Source organism: Cantharellus anzutake (genome assembly GCF_015039405.1).
Source record: "Cantharellus anzutake strain C23 chromosome Unknown EI90scaffold_6, whole genome shotgun sequence".
NCBI classification, from domain to species: Eukaryota; Fungi; Basidiomycota; class Agaricomycetes; order Cantharellales; family Hydnaceae; genus Cantharellus; species Cantharellus anzutake.
The window spans coordinates 1,477,998-1,500,889 of record NW_024066956.1 but is presented as its reverse complement, the minus strand read 5'-3'; the positions used below and the strand labels follow the sequence as shown (position 1 = coordinate 1,500,889).

At 48.9% G+C, this 22,892-nt stretch overlaps 8 protein-coding genes across 8 annotated transcripts; 1 reads left to right on the top strand and 7 right to left on the bottom strand.

Moving 5' to 3' along the window:
- Positions 1-3,465: 3,465 nt before the first annotated feature.
- On the bottom strand, positions 3,466-4,567 carry EI90DRAFT_3038540 (uncharacterized protein). Its single transcript, XM_039058869.1, has 3 exons — positions 4,427-4,567; positions 4,297-4,360; positions 3,466-4,217 (listed from the first exon to the last, which is right to left on the bottom strand). Exons 1-3 carry the CDS (start codon positions 4,457-4,459, stop codon positions 3,583-3,585), a joined length of 732 nt encoding a protein of 243 aa, XP_038921540.1. The 5' UTR covers positions 4,460-4,567; the 3' UTR covers positions 3,466-3,582.
- Positions 4,568-5,166: 599 nt separating this feature from the next.
- On the bottom strand, positions 5,167-6,105 carry EI90DRAFT_2308303 (uncharacterized protein). The gene has a single exon (XM_039052856.1). It carries the CDS (start codon positions 5,810-5,812, stop codon positions 5,285-5,287), a length of 528 nt encoding a protein of 175 aa, XP_038921539.1. The 5' UTR covers positions 5,813-6,105; the 3' UTR covers positions 5,167-5,284.
- A 1,065-nt stretch (positions 6,106-7,170) lies between these two features.
- Positions 7,171-7,558, bottom strand: EI90DRAFT_3038528 (uncharacterized protein). The gene is made up of 2 exons (XM_039058868.1): positions 7,500-7,558; positions 7,171-7,421 (listed from the first exon to the last, which is right to left on the bottom strand). The coding sequence occupies exon 2, from the start codon at positions 7,418-7,420 to the stop codon at positions 7,205-7,207; it is 216 nt and encodes a 71-aa protein (XP_038921538.1). The 5' UTR covers position 7,421; positions 7,500-7,558; the 3' UTR covers positions 7,171-7,204.
- Positions 7,559-9,167: 1,609 nt separating this feature from the next.
- Positions 9,168-9,710, bottom strand: EI90DRAFT_2307811 (uncharacterized protein). Its single transcript, XM_039052855.1, has 3 exons — positions 9,583-9,710; positions 9,361-9,459; positions 9,168-9,309 (listed from the first exon to the last, which is right to left on the bottom strand). The coding sequence occupies exons 1-3, from the start codon at positions 9,619-9,621 to the stop codon at positions 9,211-9,213; spliced, it is 237 nt and encodes a 78-aa protein (XP_038921537.1). The 5' UTR covers positions 9,622-9,710; the 3' UTR covers positions 9,168-9,210.
- Positions 9,711-12,618: 2,908 nt separating this feature from the next.
- Positions 12,619-13,884, bottom strand: EI90DRAFT_3012848 (uncharacterized protein; the record flags this gene model as incomplete). The annotated part of the gene is made up of 6 exons (XM_039056599.1): positions 12,619-12,795; positions 12,845-12,878; positions 12,915-12,989; positions 13,110-13,217; positions 13,321-13,368; positions 13,655-13,884. The coding sequence occupies 6 exons, from the start codon at positions 13,882-13,884 to the stop codon at positions 12,619-12,621; spliced, it is 672 nt and encodes a 223-aa protein (XP_038921536.1).
- An 833-nt stretch (positions 13,885-14,717) lies between these two features.
- EI90DRAFT_3038509 (uncharacterized protein) lies at positions 14,718-15,941 on the bottom strand. Its single transcript, XM_039058867.1, has 3 exons — positions 15,802-15,941; positions 15,678-15,747; positions 14,718-15,623 (listed from the first exon to the last, which is right to left on the bottom strand). The coding sequence occupies exons 1-3, from the start codon at positions 15,850-15,852 to the stop codon at positions 14,968-14,970; spliced, it is 777 nt and encodes a 258-aa protein (XP_038921535.1). The 5' UTR covers positions 15,853-15,941; the 3' UTR covers positions 14,718-14,967.
- Positions 15,942-18,291: 2,350 nt separating this feature from the next.
- On the top strand, positions 18,292-18,871 carry EI90DRAFT_3038506 (uncharacterized protein; the record flags this gene model as incomplete). The annotated part of the gene is made up of 1 exon (XM_039058866.1): positions 18,292-18,871. A coding segment is annotated over exon 1 (155 nt), but the record flags the coding sequence as incomplete, so codon positions are not given.
- A 3,166-nt stretch (positions 18,872-22,037) lies between these two features.
- EI90DRAFT_3038496 (uncharacterized protein) lies at positions 22,038-22,648 on the bottom strand (the record flags this gene model as incomplete). The annotated part of the gene is made up of 2 exons (XM_039058865.1): positions 22,038-22,533; positions 22,588-22,648. A coding segment is annotated over one exon (199 nt), but the record flags the coding sequence as incomplete, so codon positions are not given.
- Between the last annotated feature and the right edge of the window lie 244 nt (positions 22,649-22,892).

Below are 22,892 nucleotides of genomic sequence, written 5' to 3'. Positions count from 1 at the left end.
CTGAACAGTCTTACGATAAGTTCAAGGTTCTCGTCTATGAATAAAACGATATGGGCGGTGCTTCTAAGCGAATTTGCGATGGAGAGATGTTCTTGCGGACAGTCCAGAATCTAGCGCGCAAGTTGGACAAGCCAACCTCTGACATCCTGTCAGCCAGGCTGAGGGCGTTTTTATTTTCCAGGGGGCAGCACACCGTGAACCCACGGCATCCGTCGACAAAAATTCCCATCGATTCCACCAAGATGATATAGATGGTACAAGACCCGACCAGGGAACCAGTTTGAGAGGATGTCGGGAGCGTGAGATTCGGAATGGTAAACGAATGCCCCATCACAACCTCAAAACGAGGTTACCAAAGAAAGAGTAGAAATCGGATTGAGATGGGAAGCGAGCGGAGGTCAAGAGGAGCCCAAAAGCAGTGGCGGTAAAGCGAATAGGCCCCAGGAGGGTGTAAGAAAGATACACGTCCACCGCTAAATAGTTACGGAACGGAAACAACCCGGCAAAGTAGAGCACAGAAAAATGGACCTGACAGAAATATTGTTGGCGGAACACCGCTGGATCTAATTCGTATTAGGCGCTATGAGCGCTCATTTGCTATGACCTGTTGCCGAGATAAGGGAAGCAACAAATAAAGTAGTTGCGGTCACAGCAAGCGAAAACAGAGGAATCCATCAAGCGGCGAGGGAAATATATAAAGATCGTATTCAACCAATGGGCAAGACGCCAATACACACCCTGGCTTAATGACCTTTACGCTTAACGAGCATCCTTCAACATCAATAATAGCACTGCCAAACCAATCGTCTCAGGTAGCAAGCCTGGGATCTAATGGACGACGCGAAACTGATGCATCCCGAACTTGCCATGAGCGTACGACTCACGGAATGCGAGCGCAAGGCTATACGGTGCGGCTGAGGGGCACTCCATCACACTGGTTGTGGAATGAGGCAACATGGGTATCGGGGACCGTCCAAGTATGCGCGTTGTGCGCGTCGGATACGGCCATGTTCTGATCGCGTAGTCGCACGCGCAAACCATGACCGGCATCTAGTGTTTCCCTTATCACAGGAATAGTAGCTCGGTGCAGAATTAGCTAATAAGCACTCTGACAGCCTCAGGAACAAGCAATGAGACAAATGTATTAGCAGACACAAGGGAGAAAAATCGTAAGCGGAAACGATGTGCAGCATCACGAGTGTGCATAAGCACCCGAAGATCCAATGAAACGCAGAATCTCCAGCCCCAAAGCCATCAATGATGACACAAGGGAGTACAAAGATATGATCTCCTGGCTTATAGTGAGGGTTTGTCATCGCTGGGCCAACTAAGAACATCCAAAGCGCTTGCATACAGATTACCGTTGAACGAAATACCTGTGCAAGAGGACCATCATCAAAAACTCCCTGAGGGATGAGGCAGTATCCCGTCCTCCAAGCTAGACCTCTAAGCCAACCAATGGTGTCCTCGTTCCAATTCGCAAAATTACCCAGTGTTTCGCAGCGGGTTTCCAGGCATCACAAGGTTGGTTGCAGGACATCATCTCCTAGTTTGCGTTAGCCGCCATTCGCTGGAAGGGTAGTGGCAGGAGAGGTGACTCTGGGATTTGAAGAATGGGAGGGAACCACTTCAGAATTAGTGCTGTCAGGAGAGGAGAAATAGGAAGTAGTCTAAAGCCCTAAGCATTACACGCATTTCTCAATGCGTTCGGGGTTGCTGGATGCTAGCGCCCTGGCCTCTTGTAGAAACTCCTAAGCACTGGCCAACTCCTGTTCCCCAGATCTTTGTCGATGAGACGATCCATCATCGCAATGGCCAAAACGTGGACAACGCAAGCATGATAACGCTCCTCTGGCATGGATCACAGGACCAACAATTTGGAAGCTGAACACATCGAAGAGAATGTCATGTAAGACATTTGTTTTACTCATAATTTCCGAGTGACGACGCGTAGTGCTCCATAGTAAGGTTATAAACGTGGGAGTGAGGTTGACTCGGGCACGGCGGAGCTTGCCGATTACATGAATGGCAGACGCCGACTCATTGCATTGTTTACGACTAGGTTTTTATACTCCAGGGTTGCTCATTGATCAGGCCAGGGGTTTCTTCCCGTCACTCCCTCTTCTACCACCGTGCTAGTATGTCTTACCAGACAGGGGCAGGTAACTTGTGCGCGCGCTTCAGACCTTGCTTCATTCGTGCAGCCATGCGCTCTCCAATTATTCTCCCTTTCTAGCGCAGGAGTTGCCTTATGTCGCGCTTTTCCCCGATCCCATTAACAGCACCTATGTCTGCGCTTCCCTAGCCGCTGCTGACTGAATACCAGCCCGAGCTGAGCTGTGTATTTTAGATTTGCTGTAAGGGACCAGTGTTGCATTGAATAGTCACAATGCATGGGAACGAGCGCTAACAATCGATGCATCCTGTTGGACGTTAGTTTCTATGGGCAGCAATTGCCTGCGGAACATGCTACGGGTCAGCGCCGAAGAGTTACTCAGACAGCTAACGGTCTATGGAGGAGAGACCACTATGAGGGTGAGATGCATGAGCGCTACCCCTGCTTCTTCATGAATAGATCACTCAAGTCAACTCATAAGTCCTTTCAAAATCGTAGTACACACCAGCCCGTAGAACGTCAACAACGGACCATTGACTCGTTGACCCTAATGGGGCTGCTTCTCAAACGTGTTGTACGAACAAAACTGCATGAGGCAGACCCCTTGTTTCTGAGGCTGAAGGCTCTGAGGGTCGCCAGTGTGGGAAATTGGGTGCCGCGCATCAGCACTTGTTATATACTCAAGTGTGAATGATCGGGACGCCCCCATGACACCTTCTGGTGATACCCCTGGACAGCCTTACAATCCGACAAGAAACTCCGAGACTAGATAGCTGGAATACAGTGCCACGCGCGTGTGCGAAGTGCGGAACTGCTGGTATCGAAGTGCGAAAAACAAACCTCGGGGGTTTTTCGCCGGTAACTCACTACATTGATACGGAGGCTATATTTCACCATACGGCGCGTACTTGTGCGATGCTGAGGCAGTCAGGTTGGGCTACGAGCGGGTCGATGCTGTGCGTCGGCGTAAGCGTGTGAGTTGTTGGGGCGTCGGACGGCATCATGACTTGCTACTCAACAGCATGTGCAAAGTAATTAAAGCGACGACAGAGATGTTCCTCATGAAAAACCTCCAATGAGACACAACCCAGAGAAAGTGAATGTTGGGGGAGGGTTTGCTTTGACATCCGTGGGAATCCCAGAATGACATAGACGGTCGCCTCTAAAAGCATCGCGTCACAGGTGAATATCAAGCCAGGTAATAACGACATCGAGAACAAGTAATGAGGTGGGATATATTCACAAATACAGTACCTCAGGATAACAAAAAGAACAGCCACACAAGATATACAGGAACTCGAAGATACGTACAAATGTCAAGCAAATACCAGAGGCATCAAATGACGGCACAGATGGCGATACACAAACTATATCTTTATGATCATTCGATGAGTCCCGCTAAATCAAGATAGACAAAGCCGCAGAACAAAAACCATCAGACCCAGGGGGTGGTGCGAAAGGGCAGCTCAGAGAGGGACAAGGCGGTATCCCATACTTCGAGCCAAGCCTCTAAGCCAAATAACAGCATCCGAGCTTGAGTTTGAATACTCTTCCAGGAGCCCCTGGTTGGCTTCGGCCATAAATGTATTTGATCGCGGGCAGGGAGGTAAATGAGAAGGTCCAGGAAGGTCATAGTCAGCGTGTGAGGTGCCCAGTGTTGTGGGGGTCCGTTGTTCGCTGTGGAATGGTATTCCTGGGTTAGGAGTCACTTGTGGTGACGAGGATGCGGAGGGGCGGAAGGCAGAGTCAGTGATAGTGAAGGAGCTAGTGCCGAGACTGGGAACATGTGGTGGATGCGCGAGAGGCCCAACACTCAAGATGGACCATTCGCTGATGCCGTTACTAGCATACCCAAGCGAGGGGAGAAGAGCTGAATGGATATCATGAGTGGCCGGGGAATCTTGGACGGACCGAACCCTAAAGGAAGATGTATCGTTGGGCAGAGGGCCCTCTCCTCCACTCGGCCACCCATCGGAGCTATTTGGTGGGTTTAGCGACGAGGCAATGGTGGATGGTGCAAGGGTTGCTGGATCACGACATATGGCACTCCCAAATACCAACTGCAAATCTGAGAGGAACTGACGAGTTACTGGAAGAAGCGCTGTGGAATCGGGAGGGAAAATCGGAATTACAGTATGATATCAGACGAGGTATGAAAGCTGCAGGAATGAACGACATACTGATCCCAGTACGTCCAGCTAGTGTTCTAACCTCCTGCAGGCACTCCTGAGCTCTGGACGACCCCTACGAGGCTTTTAGGCCTTCGTACATGAGATGAGCCACGAAACCTACTTTTACCATGCTGGGAACCCTGATCGGACAGGACATACATTCGATTCGCATCCCTTCACATGCATCGCAGCCTTGACGATTTGGAGATTGAACACACCCCTAGAGGGATAAACAGTGTCAGTAAGGTTGAAAAAGGTCATTCGAACAATTAGAAGATAAGGCCCCTGGGCTCGTCCCGGAATACCACCCACAACAAGAAAATTCAGAATTTGTGTGCGGGTAGGTGAAGTCGTCGCATCCCCGGAAAGATTATATCACAGAGTATAGATCATGCAAATCTGGAAAATTTAGATGCCGCAGGACACACCTTTCCCCTCAGTCTGCAAACAAAACAGTGTGGCGGCATCGAAGAAGGAAGGGATGCGTGATTGGGGTAAGTTGATAAACTACAAGGCTGGAGAACCGCAGGCTCACCCACCTTAAATCAGTATGTGGTAAGAACCTTTCCAACATTTCGTGATTGCTATCGCAGGATCCCTGAATCAACATACGTTTGCCGCCGCGGGATCAGCACGTCAGTGTTCAATCACCGTATTCGGTTATTGCCACAATCAACCACATTGACATTAGGTTCTCATCAAAGCAGGGTTGTATTCGTCGAATGCACATCATCAGATTTACGTTCAGAGCTTATTACATAGTTCACACTGTATGCCTGATCTGCAGTCCGTAGTGATGTAGGCATACCGAAGCTAACCACTTTGTGCTATCTATCTGTTGAACGCCGCTTGAAAAATGTAAAGGTTATGTCGTCGCGGGAGAGATTTAATGACAATTACATTTACTTTATATGTTTCGCGTAAAGCTGCGACACAACTAATACAAAGATGTCAATGTTTTTATAGATGGAAGAGGCAGCTCTCAACAAGAGCAAGTTCAAAAAAATCTTCTCGTTATACGGAGCCAGCACTCACTAGCGAAGTCGCTGAACCAGGAGGAAGGGGAAACGAACGCCATTGGATCGCCATGGTTGCTGTTGATATTCCAATACCTGGAGCCCCGCGGCCTATCTTTTAATCTGTGGGCGAGTTCCTTCCCTATTCGGATCCAGTTCATGGATCTTTTCGAATTGAATGCCGCCGCAACCAGGCTACTGGGCAGGAGTCCGCCTTTAACGCTTTGCGCGTTTTCAACCTTCGTGAGCAATATATAGTTACAGAAGGGCCTTGTATATACGATCTCAGGGGTAGGACCAGGTGAAGGTGTTTGAGGAAACACTACATGATCCTGCGTTGAGGCATCTAGGAAGTGACAATTGATTTCTCCCGAAAGTGCCACGCTATGGCACCACATACCGCTGGACATCTCTGCTTCCTCGGTGTATGCCTCGTCGTCGCTATCCTCAGAGGGCACGTCCCTCCATAGGCCACAGCTTGAATTTCCCATACACCCTACTCCGTTCATTCAATGAGACCCGCATCTAACGCAAAACGATGCGATAGAACTGAAGCGGAGCGATTGGTATGTAGTTCTTACATAAGCTAACCACGAGCGGTGTATCTTGTTGGGGACTTGGACCATGCACATGCTGGGCTTATAAAATATCAATATCTTACAAGAGTTTTCACACATCCCAGCACACACATTAGCAAGGCTAGCGATATGTCGGGTAATCGATGGAGACTACATAACTGGCAGCCAGCTATGGGTAGGTGAATCGACGTTGACTTCCAGTGGACTCATTGTGGATCGGGGTGAGTTTTTTAAGATTACATGTTAGCACGCGGTAAATGACATTCAGTCCAGACTGATAAATATTGCCTGCTACGACAATTCCACTTCTTTGCCGATGCGCGGATAGGTCGAACCTGATCCTTCCTTGCAATAAAAGAGTTGCATATCAGTTCGCCATAACTCCACTTAATCGTGTACCAACACACTTGAAAATTCTTCTTGTGTTCTTCAAGTCCTCTGTGCATGCTCTCGGCGACCATCTCATTAGTTCCACCTAGGTGATAAACAGACGATGCTCTAGTCCAAATTGTCTGCCTCAAGCAGGGTCGATGGCTCTCGCCTTGCATGGGTAGAAGTTCGCCCTTGGAGCTGAAGTGAGCCTTCAACATGCATCATAATAGGTTTGCATTAAACGTCGGAGTTTGGCTATCTCGCATTAGTTCCCCATCTCGTCACTTACCCAATGAACGAGACAACTCAAATGAAGCAACTTTGTAGTGTGGCATATCGAATCGCAGCTGGCCAAGCTTGATCTTGCGGATTATGAATGGTCCCATGTTTTATAGCTGCACTCATGGTATTCAGCACCTCGCCCTGAAGCAGCCCGAATGAGTTAGGTTTCCGATTGACCAAAAGTATAGGTACTGGCTCATGTGGTGGATGGAGAATATGTGATCTAAATCCCTTTGTGGGTGAGTCTACATATTTATTTCGTCACCGAACAGATCCCTTTGATAACTGAAATTAAACAATATGACGCACTAGATCTAAAACGTTCATGCTATTCTAGTTCGCACGAAGCGGACGCTTTATGTGGAGACCCTCGTCGCTACCTTTCCTATCCGTGACATTATCGTCCGAACTTCGCCCGAGGCTAGCGACAAGGATATGGTCAGGAGTTTGGGAATAGGGTGAACCGCTGGGCCTCATGCTGTTTTCCGCCAAAATTAGACAGTCAGGACCCAATCGATAAAGCATGAAAATAATCCGCTTACATTCATTCGTCCCAAGGAAGATAACTTGCCTGCTTCAGAGTACCACGGTCATACATCAACTTGAAAACGATCTTATCTCCGCGCTCTCCAGTTCTCCTGTTGACCTCCTTGACGCTAAACTCGCTTCCTAGTAATCTGAAAGTGAATTTAGTTGGACAGAATCTTTAAGGAACATACTCGTCACTAGGAACACACACTTCTTTCTCAGGCTGTTCAATATCGGGAATCCCGTGTGGATGGTTTTGGCAGGGAATAACACCCGTATAGAATGTTCGGGCATAGCGCACACAGAAATGACGGAGAGCGGGATAACACCTAGGCTTGCCATAAGCGGGGGTGACATCCTAAGAGTATCAACAAGAAACCTATCAGGTTGGACACACATTTAACCCACGAGACCCATAACAGCGAGCCCTACCCACCTTCGGAAACAGATCACTTTGTCTTGCAATACGAAAGCGTTGCCGCAGCTTGCTCAACATTCTCTGAAGTAATGGCTTCAGCCCCTCCTTCCCGTTTGGTTGTGTCCCCCTTCAGCAGTATCGACACCAGCAGCTGCCACGAAGGTCTGGATGGCTACCTTACTGAAAAGCCATTCCGCAACCCCGCCTCTCCTGTCGCGCTTGAGGCGGAGGAGCTGCGCCATTGAAAATATCGAGTCTCTGCCGTCCGTAGGACAGGGACGGGAGTGACGACCGCGACTTTGTCTATGATGATGGCAGGGTAAGTGGCAGGGCTGGAACGAGAGACAATTGGCTACTGCAATTACACTTAATGTTGTCATGGTTGAGTAAGGTTCGCAGCTCATGATTCGATGCCGCGATTAAATTCAATTGGGTGTACGGGTGCGCCTGTAGATGTGACCTGGACGTTCAATTGGGGAAGTTGCCTAAATGCAGGATCCCAGGCAAAGAATAAACGTTCAATATGCTGCAAGACGGAGCAACGAGATGGAGATGACTGCACAGGAGGAACTGAAGGGCTATCATATACGAGGTGGGTGTATATGTATATGCATGCATCCCCAGCGGTGATGAACTCAGAGAGGCTGCGCAAAAGATACAAGGTTGGCGATCGCTCCATGTGGCGAACCGAGGAAAAGTGGAAAGGAAGTGAGAGGCCACAACTAGCCACAACGAAGGCGGATAAATCGATTTCAGATAGGTGTAGTTCCATCCGTGATTGGAATTGATCAAGAACAAAAGCTGAGTCAATACAATAGCCAGCCCGGGACCCGATCTGCAGACTGGACAACGTGAGTGGACAAGCACAAATGCTTGGAACATCATTCGATCTAAATTCAAATCAAGATGCGAGGATTCCAGACCACGGGCCTCACTCTACATGTACATATCAACGTGGTGCAGAATATCCGAGTAACGGAGCCACTCATGATGACACAACCGAACCAATCAGTCTACGTCAACAATTTATCGTCACTGAATTGTGCAGAGAAAAGAAAGACACTAACGTTCAAAAACATGAAGTGAAGCTCCTAAACAAGAGCACCACCGGGAATGGCAGCGCCGCGAGGGATGAGGTAGTATCCCATACTCCAAGCCAGTCCCTTCAGCCAGCCCACAGTATCCTCGCCCCAATTCGCTCCATTTCCTAGAGTCCCGGCACGAGTTTCATTTGAAGAGGCATGGTAGGTCGCTGTAGAAGGTCCTGCACTTCCACGGTTGGCAGTGTCATTCCAGTTGTCCGGCATCGGAAGATCCCAATTCCCGCCGTAGGGTACCGTCTCGTGGTTGGTGGTCGTTGGCTGAAGGGAACTAACGTGTAAGAGGGTCGCTTCATCAATGGTTCCGACATATCCAGATAACCCCAAGGTGGATAATGAGGCCTCATCAATGACCGGCATGTTCCCGAGATCGTTTGCTGGTGGGAGTGCAGCAGACACCTCATAGGCCAAAACAGTATCCACTCGGTTCCCCCATTCGTGAGTTCCGTTTGGCAAGACAGCCGCTGGGGAAAAGATAGTAGTCGTTGCGGGGACTATCGGGTCAGCTACAGGCTGAGTTGCGGCACCCAGGGGGCCTGATTGCAAATATGAAAGAAACTGTCGCGTCTTGGGGAGCAGTGCTATGGAACGAAGAGAAACGGAATAAGCTCTGCATGGGACGAGAACACTCAGAGAATAGAACCGTACGTACCTATCCCAACACGCCCAGGATCGCCGGAAGCCAGAGCCTTGACCTCCTCCAGACACTCCCGAGCCCCAGTTAATTTCTATGGGGTTAGTCTCAGCCTCCGTCCATTGCTGCATTGGCGAAAACGCACTCTAACAGCATTGGGAATCTTGATTGTGCAGGACAGGCACTCAACGCGCAACTGTTGACATGCAGTACAGGATAACTGATTTGGGAGCTGGACACATCCCTGGAAAGTGGTGAAGGTGAAGTTAGAGAAGGAACTTGTTTACTCTGATGATCGACTTTGGAAGGTCAAACAGTGCAACCACGGAGTTACCCGATCATGCGAAAAAATGGCCCAAGAACGCACCTTTCCTTTCAGTCGACAGACAAAACAACGCGAAGGCATGGAAGTGTTTTATTTTCTCGGAGGGGGGGGTTGAGAAGTGTGAAGCCCAAGTGATTCCTCTTAAGTGTTCTACGTATCTTCCCAACCCAGTCCCAATCCTCAACAGAGTTCAATTCAAATTTTTGAATTGATTAGTCAACGGAGATTTGTCCTCGTCAAACAGCCATGTTACAGGGTAATCACAAACAACCCGAAACGGGGAGCTTGTACGGGGAGCTTGTATGATTGAGAGATGGCAACATTCGGCCAACACCGCTGGTGGTTTGCGAATGATATTGTAATACTAGAAAGGTTGCTTCGCAACCGTGACCTTGCTTGTGCAAAATTATATGGCCGATATGAGTTGAAAGAGTGGTGAAAGTTATGTATTGGATCATATAATATTCCCACCTTACTTTTGGCGCTTCACAGGCGACAAAGATGAACCGGAGAATAGGCACTTCAATGGTGAGCAACCGTCTGTGCAGCTGCTAACAAGAGGGGCTTATGTTTTAAGTGTTGACTAAGTACCAGCGATCTGGGAAGCGGTACATGAGGGGAAAAAAGGCACCAGTATACATCTAGAATGCCTCAGTACGTGAATGATGCGTGGGGAGGGACTAGGGCGTGTTTCTAGGAATGCGCATGCATGAATTCCGCATGAGTACGGCCTAATCAACATAGGCGCGCATTTTGAGAGTTGCGCGCATGTGGGTTGCATGTGGGAAAGGTGCCTAGGGTGTAAAAACGCATCTGGTTGACTCTTCTACCTCCCTGCCCCTGTCGAATCTAAACTCTCCATAATTTCCAAGCACCAAATCACTAACGAAAGCCACACGCAGTGTGTGAATCCAGAAAGCAAGACCCAATTTACTTGCATCTTTCCACGCCAGAATATCAGCATCTTCCGCACTCCAAGATTTGGCAACTCTCCGTTCTCGTGACAGCCCGAATGTTGGGCATCAAGTCAGACAAATTCTCGAGAATCACAAATGTTGCAATAATGGAAGTTGCCATCAGGGATATCCGGTACAACTTCAACACACAGAGCAGAAGGCGTCTGAGTAAACATTCTTCTGAGTTGATCCAGGGTGGAGCTTCCCCTGAGAACCCCCAATTCCACGCGCGTTCCCCTCGATATCTAGTTCAGTAGGGGTTGTTCATGTCGTCGATAAGGCTCCAGATCGACTGGAGGGAGTGGACCAAATGGGGTTATGTAACTATATGGCAGAATTCCTACGAATTGTGACCATGCAAGTGACCTTGGAAGCAAGGTAATTGTAATATTGACCGTCGTCCGACAAGGTGTCTAACATCGTCAATTCCAACCCTGGTCCTTGCACGGTTGCGTCTAGTACTGTGATGGGAAGGTGGAGTTCAAGTTTTTGAATTGCAATCCAGCTTGGCGTCAATAGACAAACTTGTCCCGACACCATGGGGTGCTTGCATATCGAAACCATCTGCCCTGAAACCCGATTGGGTGTCAAGTGTCGACTGGGAAGGGCGCGCATTAGTAACCCGCAGCCTGGCCTGTAGCGTAGCGGATCTTCGGCCCTGGGCGGGCTCCTCAAGCACAGTGAACCGGGGGTTTTTGTGATCCAATAAGATACAGGATGATGATCCCCAGCACGTCAACTGAAGCAACCAGCATGTGGGTGCCGCGCTCACTTTACGGCCGTTGCTAAAAATGGCACTCTTAGCCAGTCAAACCAATCTACCGGTTCATCACTGTGGGAGAGAACGATTCCGTACATTCGCATAGCTTTCGCTCAATACAAACGTTGAGAACTGGGCTCCGCTCTCGCTTTTCCCAATCTCATCTTCCCATCGAGCTCGTCAGTCTTCGGTTTCCGCCGCGTTGCCTTTTTCAAATGGCTTACAACCCCCAGGTTCAACACATGTGGGTGGCATGCTCCCTTGGTACTGTTAGAGAGTTGTTGTGGAAGCGTGGTCTCGCATAACCGGGAATATGACAATTATAAGTAGAGTGGAGTGAGGTGCTGTGCTACTATGCAAAAACGGGTGCCCTCTCGCGTTTCGACATCGGCTCCTGTAACCACGTTCCCCGACCGTAGTTGATCGGATGCTAGCTGGAGCTTTAGAATACTGTATATCCTGGACTAGCCCCAAAGGCCATTTGTTACCTTGGATGATGAGAACCTACGGGGGTTGGGGACTGGTGCACTGCGTTGGATATTGATTTCCACGGGAGCGCCCACACTATCAGTATCTGGCGGTTGGGATGAATAGGGGCGTGCTTGAATTGGCCACAGAGATATGAAAGTGCAATACCGCGCGGCCATGTCAGAAGGCCGCTAACGGACGGGCGCTTACTTGTGTATGTAAGTCTCGCAAGCTGGCCTCTTGAGATGTCTGGACGGCAAGCGATGATAAGTAGATTTCGTATGGGTCGCCAGGTAAAGAGCGTACCAGAGCCTGAGCGCTGCGCAGCGCGCGCGCGGGGATGAAATACATCACTCAACCTCAACTCATAAGACGCTCGTATAGGATCGATGTGCAGCTCAGGACATCCACTAGGAGGCCGCGAGACTCGCATAAGTAGACGTCATGATCAGGTAGGCGGTGTACACGTAGGCGGCTAAGATAAGTTGATGCTGCGCGTTAGCACCTATTATATATAGATCGCATTGCCTAAATCAGTCTAACGCTACTGATCCTATGACAATCAGATAGAAGCCCCTCTCCGGCATATATGACATCCGAGTTCTAATCCATGAATCAAACTTTGTGGACCCGTCGCGATTATGGATACTCTAGAATCTAGCGCCAGCCTTGTGACCGTATGCGATTCAGGAGTTGGACAGACTTCTGAAGAGTTGTCAAGGTAAAGATAGGCAAGGAACTCGATACTAGTAACAATACAATAGAGGTGATAAGGCAGGCATTCGCCACCACGAGGTCTTAATGAAGGCTAACAGCCTGTTGAAGGCCACCCGTCACGGTTGGATCATGAAGTTGACCAATTAATCGAGAATCTCCCACGACAGACCAGGAAATTTAGCCAGGGAGGACTGCGCCCCCAGCGTCTTTCATGCCGAGCATGCTACTCTGAGACGAATATGCACCGAGGCCGAATGGAGAACCGTTGTAGGCAGGACAAGTGGCGGGACCATGTGGAAACCATTTCAGCCCAAAAGAGGTACATACTCCCATTAGGTCTTCGATTAACCAGAACTATAGGCACTGGCCTATGTGGTGAATACAAAATGAATTCTCCTGTAACGGACATCCATTTCCGTTCGTTACCAAACAGATCCCTTCAATAATAATGTGGATTAAATAATGTGACATACAAAATGATTTCAGGCTGCGAGTCGCCAGAAAGGGACGCTTCGAGCGGCGGGCCACGCCAACCGCTCAACCTCATACTGTGTTCCATTAGACAGTCAGGACCAAGGACTCCATCAATAAAGCACAAAACCAATCCACTGATTTGCCCTAGTTCCTTCTTGCTGCAAGCCCAGGTACGCTTCCAACTCTGAACCTACCGCTCTGGGGCTCTTTCGCCCGAATGTACGTGCTCCCTTCGCCGAAGATCTAAGATGGTGGCTGGCGGTGGAGGGTTCGGTAGTGGAGGCGTCAATGCCTTGTGCCAGCTAAGAATGGCCATGTCTTAAAACCCCAACCCTGGCAACACACATAGCGCGACCGTTAGCACATACGCGGTGCTCGGGTATCCGGAAGGAACGACAGACGTACTCTATGTGCGTCGTCATTTTAAGATTGACCCGGTCCTGTATGTTCTTGCTGTGAAACAAAAAGGAATCAATTTGAGGGATGCCTCCTAATAATGGCAGCTGATTGAACGTGCCACTAGAGTAGAGCGATCTTCCGATCTACCATCATCTACTTGGTGTGGTATGTTCCGAAAATAGGCTGGTCACTTCCAAATCAGTGTTCGGGAGAAAACTTAACCGCATCGCCGGAATAGGTTCGGGAAGGGACGGTGACATTATTATCCCTTCGATCAAAGGCGCCACGGTCATACATTGGCAGCTTGAAAACGATCTTATCCCCATGCTCTTCAGCTCACTGGATGGGCCCCTTTACAGCACCGGTTAAGATCTTGGACGCTAAACTAGCTTCCCAGTAATCTGAAGTTGAACAGAATTCTAAAAGCAAGTCAAGGACCGTACTCGTCACTAGGAACAATACTTTCTTAGCTTGTTCAATCAAGTTTTCCATCAATGTCGGGAATTCCGCAATGATGCGAGTATGGAATGGTCGAGAACGGAATAACACCCATGCTTGCCATAAGCGCATCCTAAGCGTATCAACATAAAGCTACGCAGGTTGGACGCTCATTTAGACCGCGAGACTTATAACAGCGAGCCGAACCCACCGAATAGATCACTTGGGCTTTTGAATGCCGGAAGGCTGTTGCACTTTGCTTGATACCCCTAGAGAAATGATCGCTTCGACCCCTCCTTTCTGGTTGGTTGTTTCCTCCCTTCCAGCAATATATATGGACACGATTGGCTTCCAGGAATGTCTGGATATCTGGCTGTGTAACTGAAAAGGCGATTTGTATGGCTCTTGTCTTTCATCTCCGAGGTGGTTGTGCCATCGGAAATCGTCGAAGATAGGATGAGGATGATGGAGAGAGAAGGGAGCGGATAAACCGAAGTCGTCACTGTCGAGTGGCGTTCATTAGTCATGATGACCAAGCAGCGTCATATTACAAAGTCATAGTCCTCCCGATGCCGAAGAGTGTGATTGAATTGAATCTGGAATCAAGGGCGGCTTCGACCGACTTCTCCTTAATTATCGTCCATGTGGGTCACAGAGCAAGCTTGTGCTTCCATTTCGATCATCGGACTCCGAGCCGAGCTGGAAGAGAAACAATTGATGGACCTTTTTCACTGCGGATCGCGTAAGCGCTTAAAAGATACACTCAAAGCGTCTCAGTGGTCAATTGAAATGGACGTATCACTGTACCATCTGTGGCAGAGTACTATCCGTGAGTATGATGATTTTCTCATTTACACGCTCGCTAGGTCACTTCTCTCCCATGTTACATTACTTTTCCCCCTGTAACACCTCCCTATCTTTCCCACATTCACTCCAAACCTAGGCTAGAAGAGAAGCAGTGAATCCGTTTGGCCACTTGGGCAACAAGAGATGTATTGGAAACAAACGTACATGAACCGTGTCAACGGAACAAGCAAGAGGTCACCGACTCTACACATGGCACGAGAAACGGAAAACAAAAACACGAGTCGGAAGACCACCAGTACTATACACGCAATCACACACCACCGAGCAAAGCAGAAATTCTGAGCGTGAGGAATCACTTGCATGAAACACGTCTTTCGGTCCGGCGGATCCGCCACCGCCCGCGTCAACTCAGAGAGGGACAAGGTGATATCCCAGCTCCCGAGCCAAGCCTCGAAGCCAATAGACAACATCCTCATTTGAGTTCGTCTTCATCCACCTATCCTGTACGCGATCAGGAGTTTCGATCGCAGCAACGATCGGCACTGGTCCAACGATGCGAGAAGGGGTAGATCTGGAAGGCCCAGCATGATGGAATGGGTCCAACGACGTAGGGTTCGAGATCTGGGAACGGGAAGCCATTTCGGGATCAGGGTTGAATTGAGAGAAGGGAAGCATCATGTCGAACAGTGTAGGGTCAATCGAAGCGGGTCCTTCTCCCGAACCTTGGACAGGATGGAATAAGGTTTGGGTTTGGAGATCCGGCAATTCTTCATCGAGGTTGGGATCATGTGCGGATGACGTCATGGGAAACGCGTAGAGAGGCCCATTAACAGCTGACGCGGCACCAATATAATTCGCTGGAAAGGCTGTAGTAGATAGCGAACCATCGGGCAAGCCAGTGGGCGTTTGGCTCTCCGGCATATGAGGCGCATGAACTGGAGTTCCCATCGGCAAGGAAGCAGTGGACTGGGTGGAGTTTCCTTCATCAGCTGCGCTTTGACCCGTTGGATCTTCAAGGATCAATTGCAGGTCCGAAAGAAGCCGGCGAGACTTTGGAAGAGGTGCTACATACAGAGACAGAGAAGTACGATTACGGTGTTTAGAGGCATCAGACATACCGATCCATGCACGCCCAGGCTCAGCCATACTTTGAGCCTCACACAAGCACTCCCGGGCTCTAGCCGATCTCTATGAATTATTCCTTTTATCAAGAGAGTATCAGCGCGATAGAGGAAGACATACCTTGACCTCACTGGAAATTGTCATCGAGCACGCAAGGCACTCGATCCGCATCCTACTACATAGACCACAAGGTTGGGAATTGAGGGAATCGACACATCCCTACAAGTTCAACCGAGGTAAGCTAAGTTGACGAGGTCATGTGCCAGAATAAAAAATTCGAAAATGAACAATTCAATGTTTGTGTCACATGTGACAACAAATCGCGGAGGAAGCCGTGCGTCGCTGAAGAACCAGTCGTCTATGCATTCGCTGCAAGCTGAGAGTCCTCCCCTCCCCGGGCATCGAATCATTAAGTGTTTTCCATGCTGGACTTTCCAATCAAGTGAAGCTAGGTACTCCTTCGCAACTCCTTCGGAGTCCTTCACGAACTTATCGGATTTCACGGCAGTGACAATGCCAAAGTTTGAAGGGAGATTGGGGAATTGGGTATTGAAATTGAGACACACCTTTCCTTTTAGTCGACAGATAAAACAACGTGAAGGCATCAAGGCAAAAATGATGAGGATGAGTGGTGAGTAATGGGAGATGGAGGGTATGTACCTTGCACGCTTTAAATTTATGGATGGAGAATGTGGGTTGCTGAGTGGCTGTGACAGATCGGAATCTTTTTCGCTAACCATCCGCTGGCTTTGGCGCCCAGTGAACCTACAAAACCCCTCTGAGATGAGCGCAAAAAATCACGTGTTTGATGAATTTACACAAATATGAAAATGATGATAATTTTTTTGAATCCGCCAATTACAATGAAGGAAATGAATAGGATGCAAGCGTGAAGACGCACGGGCAGGGGCCCGGGCGCCTTCATAACTGTGGGGCATTTAACGGAAGGGAACAGAAAGTTGTATGCAGTAAGAAAAAAATAGTGGATGAAGGGGGGCGAGGGAATTGTGAGGCCAGTTTAACTGTACATATATATGGTTTGGTTGAGGCCCCTAGCGATGGTGGTTTGGCTTAGCGGCCGGTGCCGGATTATGTTCAATCCCGTGTCTGGATGGGTCTTGGTTTGAGTCCTGTATGGTGTTTCTTTTTTTTCTCCCTTAGAAAACTTTTAAGATGAAAAACTTCAATTCCAAGGGGTGATCAATGTCATGAAAAATGTACATTGGGCGGCTTTTGACTTCGTGATCAACCCCGGATCCGTGGCTGAAATTAACACTTTATATATTACTTTTAGGACCGGATCCATGTGAGTCTACTTGGTCTAGTGGATTATAGCGCTGTTTATGAGCCTGTCTCCCCCCTGCTTGTGCAGGTTCGATTCATTCTTGGTGGATTTTTTTTTGCCACAGTTATTGCACGAGGATGACTTCAATGTATATATAACACTGATAAGCAATGCTACACTAACTGCACTAAACAAACCCTATTCCGAGCACGTTCTACAATACACAAGCGCTGTAATGGTAATTAATAATTTTAGTTTGGTAATTGGGTTGGGTTGGGGAATAACAGGGAGGGGACGATGAGGCCGCACGCAATGAATATTTATTACATAATAACGTCACATGTAGGCAATGGTCGTTGGCTGGTTTCTAAATCAATTCCCATCATTTTTTGTTTGGCCATGATCACGTGTATATTTCCTTTTGCGCTCATCTCAAAGGGGTTTTGTAGGTTTTCTGCCGGCGCCCCAAGGTGGTCAATTCGGAGTCAAAATCTCCGGGTCGCTATTCAATGCAATTTCTCATGTCCAAACCTCACCCTCTCTTCCCTGGCGTAGGAGTTGAGCTCCTCACCAAGCAGTGCCCTGGGTTCTACTAAATACCTCGATTCCCATGGTATTGCAGCTAGTGCTGCGCACAATACCCGCGATCAACGAGTTAAGGTTTGCAAGGCCTTCCTTCCTCATTTTTTAGCGCGGTGTTGTGTCTTCAGGCTGTGATTCGGATTGGATGTAACCCCTCTGGGCATCGGATCGGATGTAGGTGGCAGCATCGTGAGTTTTGTATCCTTGTCCTTATAACTTTTTCTCAGAGGTACTTGGTGAACTTATTTTCGCTTTCATTTCCGAGGAACTCTTTGTTTTCAGAGTGCCGGCAGCCCACTGTGGACTGTACGGTATGAAGCGTTCCGTAGCTCGTATGCTGCATACGAGGCTTATGGGCGATGGACAACATTATCGGAGTTGTTGGCCCACTGACTCGATCGGCGTGTGACCTAGCACTTTTTGCCTGAGCCATGTTAGACGCAGAGGCATGAGCTGCGGAACATCAGGTGCTTGAGATTCCGTGGGAACCCGACGTTGTTGAGGGAATGACTTCTCCCAGACGTCTCTCAATTGCAATCCTTGCAGACAACGGGGTTGTCCGACCCCATCCTCCATTGTTAAGAGCTTTGGAAAAGTTCAGAAAGGTGGGTTTTCCTGGTCCATATCAGCGAGTCTGTTACTGATGTGGAATAGGCTCTTGTGGCCGCTGCCCATGAATAAAATCCAGGCAAACAATTTGCTCATCGCTGTGGGAGAACGGTTCCGTACATTCGCATAGCTTTCGCTCAATACAAGTGTTGGGAACCGGGCTCCGCTCTCACTTTCCCCATCGAGCTCGTCGCCTCCAGCCCCCCGCTGCGTTTCCCTTTTGCTCCTCTATATGAGAATCCACAGCAGCTCAGACTGCTTACATGTGCACGATCCTTCCTATCCCAGGTGGAGGAGGTAGAAGATCAATATGACACTTATAAGTAGAGTGAGGTACTCGTGCTACTAGGCAAGAACGGTACCCTCCCGCGTTTCGACATCAGCTCCCATAACACTGTTCCCCAACTGCAGTCGATTGGATGCTAGCTGGAGACTTAGAATACTGTATATCCTGGCCTAGCCCCGAAGGCCATTTGTTGCGTTGGATGATGAGAATCTACGGGGGCCTGGGACTGGGACTGCGTTGGGCACTGATTTCCACGGGAGCGCCCACACTTTCTGGCGGTTGGGATGAATAAGGGTGTGCTTGAACTGTATTAATTAGCCACAGAGATATGAAAATGTAATACCGTGCGGCCATTGCCAGAAGGCCACTAACGGAATGGGCGCTTACTCGTGGATGTAAGTCGCGCAAGTCAGCCTCTTGAGATGTCTGGATGGCAAGCGATGATATGAAGATTTCGTATGGGTCGCAAGGTAAAGAGCGTACCAGAGCCTGAGCGCTGCGCTTGCGCGCAGCGCACGCGCGGGGATGAAATACACTATTCAACAGGCTCAACTCATAAGATGCTCGTATTATAGGATACGCGTGTAGCTCAGGATATCCACTAGGTCGCTAGACCTCATGATCGGTAGGCGGTGTACACGTGGGCGGCTAAGATAAGTTGATGCCGCGCGTCAGCACCTATTATGTATAGGTTCAAGTCTGCACTTTGCCTAAATCGGTCTAGCACGAGAAATTCTACTACAATCAGACAAGCAGTCCCTCTCCGGTGTATATGAGGTCCGTGTTCTAATCTATGAATCAGACTGCACAAGTCGCGATGGAGAGAATTCCTCGTGGATACTCTAGAATCTAGCGCCAGCCAACCTTGCAACCGTGTGCGATTCAGGAATTGGAGGGATTTCTGAGGAGTTGTCAAGGCAAAGTTAGGCAAGGAACCCGTTTATACTAGTAACGATAGAAGTGATAGGGCAGGCATTCCCCACCGCGAGGTCTTAATGAAGGCTAACAGCCTGTTGAAGGCCACCCGTCACGGTTGATTCGTGAAGTTGACCGATTAAATGAGAAACCCAGCAGAGCCCTACGACAGAGCTAGAAATTTAGCCGGGAAGGACTGCGCCCTTAGCGTCTATCATGCCGAGCGCCCTCAGCCGAATAAGCATGGAGGCCGAATGGAGGGCCGTTGACGAGTGGAAGAACCCTATGGGAACCATTTCAGCCTATGAGGTACATACCTCCATTAGGCCTTCGATGAATCAGAACTACGGTACTGGCCCATGGGGTGAACCCAAAATATGTGATCTAAATTCTCCTGTAATGGACCTACAACGGGATTGAGCCAGAATATCGCTGGTCTCCACGTTCTCTTATACTGGATTACCTTCCATCTCTGAGAGGACCGTGTAACCTTTAAGCAGCGCCCATATTTGACGAGGTCGTTGCGCTATTGGAAATCATCGAAGATAAGATGGGGATGATGGAGCCTGAGAGAGGACGGAGTGATAAATCGCCACGACTACAACTTATCTAATCAAGTCGTCACTAGTGTCGAGTGGTGTTCACTAGTTATGATGACCTCAATCAGCATGGCGTCGTTTATACGAAGTCATAGAGCTGCCGATGCCGAAGAGCGTGAATCCGGAATGGACCGACTTTCCTTACCTAATATAGTCCGTGTGGGGCCAGACTCGTACCCAGTCGGAGGAGCTCCGTGGACGCGCAAAATAATAGCTCTTTACGCAATGTTCTCACGTTCTGGATTCAATACAAAAGATCACATGATACGGAGTTAAGCACATAGCCGATCACCTACTCCGGAAATTTGGACGCGACACTTCGGGCAAAATGTAGTATGGCTGTGCTCCGGCACTGTCCGGCATCTGTCTTCCCACGGCAAACAAGCTCGCTTTAAGGCTCTAATCATCACACCCCTCCCCAAGCCATCACAGAAAAAATCCAAAACAAATGTAGTAGTTACCCCCACCCAAAATTAACCCAGCCCAGCCCAACCCAACCCGATTCATTTGCTTCTTGCTCATATGTGCTAAAATTATGTTGGAATCTTGTATTGCGCGCTCAAAATAATGTTCTTTTTCACCTCATCGGCCAATTTCTTGGGGTGAGGATACTGTAGTGATCAACACCAGAGCAGGATTGGACTATTATTAGGTAGTTCTACCATGTTTTTCCCTTGACTGGGCTCAATAATGACAAAGTGCTGAGCGCGCAATACAAGATTCCAACATAATTTTAGCACATATGAGCAAGAAGCAAATGAATCGGGTTGGGTTGGGCTGGGCTGGGTTAATTTTGGGTGGGGGTAACTACTACATTTGTTTTGGATTTTTTCTGTGATGGCTTGGGGAGGGGTGTGATGATTAGAGCCTTAAAGCGAGCTTGTTTGCCGTGGGAAGACAGATGCCGGACAGTGCCGGAGCACAGCCATACTACATTTTGCCCGAAGTGTCGCGTCCAAATTTCCGGAGTAGGTGATCGGCTATGTGCTTAACTCCGTATCATGTGATCTTTTGTATTGAATCCAGAACGTGAGAACATTGCGTAAAGAGCTATTATTTTGCGCGTCCACGGAGCTCCTCCGACTGGGTACGAGTCTGGTGTGGGGCCACTTCAGAGCAGCTTTTGCTTTCATTTCGATCGAGCACACCTTCTCTAAATTACCTCTTCCACCATTCACCCCGGGTCAAGCTAGGAGGGAAATAATTAATGGCTCTTTCACTGCGGATCGCGTAAAATCTCAAACCGCACAAGCGCTTAAAGGATCCAATTTCAGACCGAAGTAATGGACGTATCACTGTGGCTGACTGCTATCCGTGATTATAATCGGTTTCTCATCTACGTGCTCCCCAAGTCACTTCTCTCACCACAGCTGTGCTTCCGGGATTCCATTTCGATCATCCAACTCCCATACCGCTGCTACATTATCTGTAAAACCTCCCTGTCTGTCCCAGATTTGCTCCGAACCTGGGCTAGAAGAGAAGCAGTGAATCCGTCGGCTACTTAATTGGGTCCAGGTAACACGAGATGTATTGGAACCAAACGTACAAGGACCGTAGGTCAACGGAACAAGCGAGAGATCACCGACTCGACACATGACACAAGAAAGGTAAAACAAACACGGAAAACACGAGTCGGAAGACCACCAGGACTATACACGCAATCACACACCACCAAGCAAACCGAGTCGTAGCAGCAATTCTGAACATTCAATCAAACGCGAGGATCAACTTACATGTGCAGCACATTTCTCGGTCCGGGGGAACTACCACCGCCCGCGTCAACTCAGAGAGGGACAAGGCGATATCCCAGCTTCCAAGCTAGGCCTTGAAGCCAATAGGCAACATCTTCATTTGAGTTCGTCTTCATCCACCTATCCTGTACACGATCAGGAGTTTCGAGCGCACCAACGATCGGTACTGGATTGACGATGTCAGAGGGGGATCTGGAAGGCCCAGCATGATGGGATGTGTCCAACGACATAGGGTTCAAGATCTGGGAATGGGAAGCCATCTCGGGATTAGGACTGAATTGAGATAAGGGCAGCATCATGTTGAATAGTGTAGGGTCAATCGAAGCGGATCCTTTTCCCGAACCTTGGAAAGGTGGGAATAAGGTTTGGGTTCGGAGATCCAGCAATTCTTCATCGAGATTGCTTTCATGCGCGGGTGACGCCATGGGAAACGCGTAGGGGGGTCCATTAACAGCTGACGCGGCACCAATATAATTCGTTGGAAAGGCTGTAGTAGATAGCGAACCATCGGGCAAGCCAGTACTGGTGGGCGTTTGGCTCTCCGGCATATGAGGCGCATGAACTGGAGTTGCCATCGGCACGGAAGCAGTAGGCTGGGTGGGGTTTCCTTCGTCAGCTGCGCTCTGACCCGTTGAATCTTCAAGGATCGATTGCAGGTCTGAAAGAAACCGGCGAGACTTTGGAAGGTGTGCTACATACGGAGACAGAGAAGTACGATCACGGTGTCGGACGGGGTTCGGAAGCATCAGACATACCGATCCATGCACGCCCAGGCTCAGCCATCCTTTTAGCCTCACACAAACACTCCCGGCCCCTAGCCGATCTCTAAGAATCATTCTTTTTATCAAGAGAGTATCAGCGTGATGGGGAAAGACATACCCTGACCTCACTGGAAATCGTCATCGAGCAGGCAAGGCATTCAATCCGCATCCTGCTACATGGACCACAAGATTGGGAATATAGTGAATCGACGCATCCCTTAAACTGAGGTGAGTAACTACACGCTGGAGGAGGTCATGTGCAAGAAACAAAAATTCGAAAATGAAAATTCAATGTTTGTGTCACACTATGTCACAGGAATGTGACGATTTTGTAGTAGATTTCCATCAATTTCGGGGTCGAGAAGGTCATGGAGGCAGTCGTCTATGCATTTCAACAACATAGACACGATGCTCCGTCACTCC